The 6,016-nt window shown below is 43.0% G+C and overlaps 1 protein-coding gene across 1 annotated transcript in view; it reads left to right on the top strand.

Moving 5' to 3' along the window:
• KIAA0430 (KIAA0430 ortholog) overlaps positions 1 to 6,016 on the top strand; it is a 57,026-nt gene that overhangs the window by 8,486 nt on the left and 42,524 nt on the right. The window contains exon 4 of the mRNA XM_015409678.1: positions 3,035 to 3,261. Within this exon, the coding sequence (XP_015265164.1) occupies positions 3,035 to 3,261 (227 nt within the window). The remainder of the gene's footprint in view (positions 1 to 3,034; positions 3,262 to 6,016) is intronic.

Here is a 6,016-nt window from a genome sequence, read left to right on the forward strand (position 1 = left end):
CATGAGGCAGCAATAGCAAGCCGTGCCGTGGCTATTAATGTGGCGGCTAATTCAGTAATTTTAACTTCCGATTCCTCAATAGTATAACTTGAGTTAAGAAGCAATACAGCCGGATCAAGTGGGATGTCTTCTCTTGTGATCTTCTTTATTTCTTTCAACACTTGGGACCAGAAGTTTTTAATTTCTGAACAGGTCCACCAGCAGTGAAATAAGTCACTTTTGGATCCACATCCTTTCCAACAATTTGGGTTACTTTGAGGATACATATGTTTCAATCTGTCTGGGGAGAGGTACCACCTGGTAATCATTTTAAAAAATTGTAATCTTATATTGAATACTTTTGATTTTTTTGGGTAGGAGCTCCAAATGTTATACCAATGTTCTTCAGTTAGATTTGTTTTCATATCTTTGTTCCACGCTTTCATGTTATTGAGGTTCATATTTTTTTCTGTGTCCCATAGGATCTTGTATAGCAGTGAGAGCAGACCTTTAGAGCCCCATGATCCTTTGCTCAGTAGTATTTCAAACGCTGTTTTTTGTCTTGTGAAGGAGCCCATTTCTTTTATCCTGTCAATTAGACTCCTAAGTTGATAAAATTTTAACCAAGAGATTTTTTCTTGTATAATATCTTCAAATTGTTCTTTTGCTCGAAGCTCACCTTTATCGATCAAATCCTTTAAGCACCATATGCCAGATGAAGTCCATTTCTTAAAGGCTCCTGCTTCCATTCCCGGTGGAAACCAGGACTGAAAAGTATATTTAGATAACGGAGAAATTGTTGGGGCCAAAACTTGCCGCTTCAAATCCCAAATTTTAATGGTTGAGGCTAGGAAGGAATTGTTACCTAATGTTGCTGGTCTCTTGTTGGCAGACATCCATATGACTTCTTTAAGGGTACATGGTGAAACATAATACTGTTCGATTTGCATCCAGTTCGTTAGCGAAGTACTCTGTAGCATTCTAGTAAGATTAGACAGTGCAGTTGCCTGATAATAATGGCGTGGCCTGATCAGATGACGGCGGTCCACCCTTGATTTTTTGCTATTCCAAAAAAAATTAGATAGAGAGCGTTGCCACCGATTTAAATCTTTGTCGGAGATATATATGGGTAATGCTCTTAGAAGGAAAAGGAAGCTCGGGAATAAAAAGCTTTGTATTAATTGAAGACGATCAGCTAGCGCTAATTTTTGTTTGTTCCAATCTCTTATTTATCTACTTCACTCCTCAGGAAACAATTGCAATTTGTGGCAATGGATCTTTAATGGGGAAGCCGTAATAGATTATTTGCTAATTGTCCAGTTGAAATTTGCTCCCTGGTACAAAGATATGAAGAAAGATCACTTAAGAGCTACATAAAAAGGTAAAGGTAAAGGTTCCCTTGCTCGAAAGCCAGTCGAGTCCGACTCTAGGGTTGTGGTGCTCATCTCCGTTTCAAAGCCGAAGAGCCAGCGCTGTCCGAAGACGTTTCCGTGGTCATGTGGCCGGCATGACTAAACACCAAGACGCACGGAACACTGTTACCTTCCCACCGAAGAGGTCCCTATTTATCTACTTGCAATTTCTTGCTTTCGAACTGCTAGGTTGGCAGGAGCTGGAACTAGAGACGGGAGCTCACTCCGTCATGCGGCACACTCGGGTCTCGAACTGCTGAACTACCAACCTTCCACGGCCTGCAGTTCAGCATCTTAACCACTTGAGCCAACATACTTGGTAGTTATTACTGCGTACAGTCTTAGATTGGGGTTTACAGCATTACGTTTCCAGACCATGCCAACAGAATTACTCAATGGGTGATACGTAAAAATACCCCAGGAACAGCGTATTTGCTTATGTAAGATTTCTGTGGAGGATCTTTTTCATTATGTTATGGTCCATCCATTGTATTTGGAACCCAGATGTAGAGATGTGAAGGCCCGGAAAAAAACTGGAAAAATTCGGAAAAAAACCATTTTCCCCCCGTTTTTTTCCTGAAGCCTTTTTTGTTATTTTCCGAAAAATTTGAAAAATTTGAAAAAGAAAAAAAATTTTTTTAATTGACTATGGAACATTTTATTTTAACATGATGAATAAAATATTTTAAGACAGGGTGTTCAAATATTTTCCAAATCATTTCTAAAATATATATATATGGTATCAAATTGATCTAATTTCTGTGCACTAAGGACAAGCAAGTCCTAGGTTACAAACTGAACTCTCCAATGCAAGAACAAGATGCATTTCTTCCTTTAGGAGGTGCTATTGTCAGAAGAAAAATAAAAGGTTTTAGTTTTGTTTTTGCGTGTGGGTAGGTATTCTGTTTGTAATATTTTGAATATGCTAGTTGTGATAATTTCATGCCAAATAAAAATGTCCATAGTCATATTTTATGTTCCTAAACTAACAGAATGACTTTCAATCTAGAAAAGACAAAATAAATGCTAATGTAGCATTTTTTTTCAATTTTTCCGAAAATTTCCGTTTCCCCCTGAAAAAAAACGGGTTTTTTTCCGAGCTTCAAAATTTCTGGAAATTTTACATCTCTACCCAGATGTAAGTTTCTGACTGTGATAATGGATCAACTGCATAGCTTTTCTGATACTGACAAACTAAAATTTATGTCGTCAGATATGGATCCTACGGTTTCCTATAGGGTAGCACTTTTTGCCTTAGCTAGTAAAATTAGGGCAAAGGTGGCTCCCAGGAAGGATAGCCAAATGAAACCGAATGTAAAACAAACTGTGCAGTGATAATGTTTGAAGTTGACTATGAACTCCTGGGGGTGGGTGTATATATTTAAGTTTCTTAACAATTTCTGTTTTTAACCTGAATGTGAAAATGTTAGAGGTCGCTATAAGTTAAATTTCATTCAAGTTCCAGTACTGTAAATTGTTTATTTTGTAAGTTATTTTAATTTGTAATAATAACATATTACTATTACTACTACTACACTACATTTCAACTTTGTGAGAATGCAGTAGAATTTCAGAGCAGCAATATCTCGAAGTGTTGACTGGTTGTTTTTTTCCTCCCTGTTTTCCCATCTACACAATTATAGGATCTCCAGAAGTTGCCCTGAGTAGCCAAGTGCTAGAGAACCTGCCCCCTATTGGAGTTTTCTGGGATATTGAAAACTGCTCTGTTCCATCGGGCCGTTCAGCTGTGGCAGTTGTACAGCGAATTCGTGAGAAATTTTTTAAAGGCCACCGGGAGGCAGAATTCATTTGTGTGTGTGACATCAGTAAGGAGAACAAAGAAGTTATTGAGGAGTTGAACAATTGCCAGGTAAAGTCCTCTGAAGATAAGAAATGATGGTTGGTGGGAAATCTTTGTATCCGCTTGAAGCAAATTGTGTAGTCTGATAAGCTGTATGAAAACAAGCTGTGAACTGTAGGGTAAACAACCTGTGGTGCCGACTAGGGATGGGCACAGACCAGAAAAATGGAGGTTCATATAGGTTCGTGGTTTGTGGGTTTCACAGATCACACATTTTCATGGACCTATTTGTTTAATGTACTGGTTTGTGGTTTGTGCAGTTCATGACTTTTGGGATGCGGTAGAATTGCCCCACACACACATGGTAGAGACACCGAACTCCCAGTGACTCTCCAGATGACTCTCCTATACCTGTCCTCCAAGTTTGGGGAAGATTGGATTTGGGGGGGCTGAGTTATGGTAAGATCACAGACGCAGGTTCAGGAGTGTGTCAAACAGACCCCTTCCGAGCTAGAGGCTGAGGACCTCCCCAGGATACCCCTCTACCTACCCTCCACGTTGTGTGCAGATTGGGTTTTGGGAAGGGGGAAAGATGCCTAGGGTCCAATGTTCAAAAGGGGGAAGGAGTGTGTCAAATGGCTCCCCTGCGAGCTAGAGGCATCAGACTCACAGAGGATCTCTCTGGGATGCCCTTCTACCTGCCCTCCAAGTTCTGTGCAGATTGGCTTTGGGGGAGGGGGGAGAGATCCCTAAGGTCCAATGTGCAAATCGGGGGAGGAGTGTGTCAAACAGCCTCCCCACAAGCTAGAGGCATCAGACTTGCAGCAGACTCCTCAGGATGCCCCTCTACCTGCTCTCCATTTTGTGTGCAGATTGGCTTTGGATTATAGCTCATCTTCAGATGCAGTCTACTTCCATAGAACAGAATATGAGCTCTCTTATTGGTACCCAGAACTGCCTGTTAAGCTTTGGAGGGCTGGTATTGGCATTTCCAGGGCTGCAGAAGGGCTGTAGAAGTACATCCTCCTGGTCGCCTTGACAATTAATGCCCTAGCACAGGGTTGTCTGGCTCACAGACCACTCCCATGGACAAAACGGACGGACTGAAAAAAATTGCAGTCCGTGGGCGATCCACTGAAAATGTGAATACATGGACTGGGCAAACGATCCGCAAACCGGCCCCCAGTCTGTGACGAAATTAGGTCCATGGTCCGGTCCATGCCTTTGCCTAGTGCTGACTGTTCAGCTTTTTAGGTTAAATCAGCAGATCAACAATTGTGTTGATTGCTAGATAAGCGGAGATAAATATGTTCAATGTAAATATTTGTCAGACTCCTGCAGCAATCAGTTCCCAACAGCTTTCATTCAAAGAAGTAAAGTTTATTGAGACATTGAGAGTATGCAGATGTCTAAACTCCTTTGTGTTAGAACTGGCTTAAAGCGCGCGAAGCAAGCTGATATACATTATTCAAGGGGGTCCCCTGATGGCTCAGGTCCAGAGGCCAGGTAGAAACCTGCCAAAGTAACAGACAATTATTCTCAGGAGAAAAGTACACCAGACACTCAAGGTCGAAGGCTTTGGTTACATAGATAGATAAAGACTGGAAACACAGCAAAACGAAAGTTAAAATTCCAGAGTCCCCCCTCACACCGTGGCAGCTAGAATAGCCAGAGGTCTAGCTGACAATATTCCACAAGAGTTTCCAGGAGCCAAAATTAGTTGACTAGAAGTGTGTGATGAGGAGTCAGTAAATCATACAAACCATAGTCTAACTTAGGGATGGGCACAACCCCGCCCCCCACAAAAAAAAAAGTGGTTTGGGGTGGTCGCCAAACCAAACTCACCTAAAGGGGCCCCACCCGAACTGAGCCAGTCTGACAAAGTTCAGTTCCTCCTTTCTCCCAGCTGCAGCAAACCATGGTTAGGAGAAAAGGGGTGGGCACAGCCCTGGAAGGGTCTTCCCTTGCACCTTTCTCCTGCCGCAGCTCTCCGGGGCCAGGAGAAGGGGGGGGGTGCCTGAGAAGGATTAAATGGCTGCCAGCTATTTTACCCATCAGTAACCCACATAAAGGGGCGTCGAAACCAAGGGGTTTAATGGCTCAGTCACAGCCATTTAAACCTAACAGCTGAGTGGGTCTGCTGGTCAGCTGTTAGGTTTAAATGACTGGCAGCCATTTAACCCATTGGTTTTGCTTCCCCTTGCTTTGGGGGTGGGGACCGAAACCAAATGGTTTAATGGCTTGCTGCTATTGAAACCTAATCGCTTAGCAGGTTTTTCTTAGCCCTGCTGTCTTTTTAACTGGCTGTGCTGGGGACTGAATGCAGAACCTTCTCCAAGCACAGTGTGTGCTCTTCTGCTTGCTTTGGCTTACTCCCCATTGTTTCCATGGTGGGAAGAAGGCTTGCATTTAGGGAAATCTGTAATACTTGGGCCAAACGCCCATGTCCTCTGTGGCTCGGAAACCACTGAAACATACAGCAGAGTTTGAGAGAGAAAAGTACTTTAGGATGCTTGGTAGTTCCTTTCCAGGTTGGCTTTACTATGCATGATGTTGCTGCCTTGTCTTCCAACAGGGACATTGATTTAGACATTGTCATGATCTGGGCTGTGCTACCAGAGGCATACTAGGCCCAGAGAGCCTGGCTAGCAGTAGGTGAGGCTGGGCCTACAACTCCCAGAAGCCCCTGGGAGATTTTGAAGCCAAAATGGACCAATAGGAAAAGAGGAGGGCTGGGAATAAAAGTTCTGGAGCAGCAGGAAGAGCTGTTCTTTCTTCCAGAGGGCAGAGCCAGAAGAAAGGCTGCTGCGGGGGGGGGGGGGGC

Source organism: Gekko japonicus, unplaced genomic scaffold, assembly GCF_001447785.1.
Source record: "Gekko japonicus isolate JY-2015 unplaced genomic scaffold, Gekko_japonicus_V1.1 scaffold3070, whole genome shotgun sequence".
NCBI lineage: Eukaryota > Metazoa > Chordata > Lepidosauria > Squamata > Gekkonidae > Gekko > Gekko japonicus.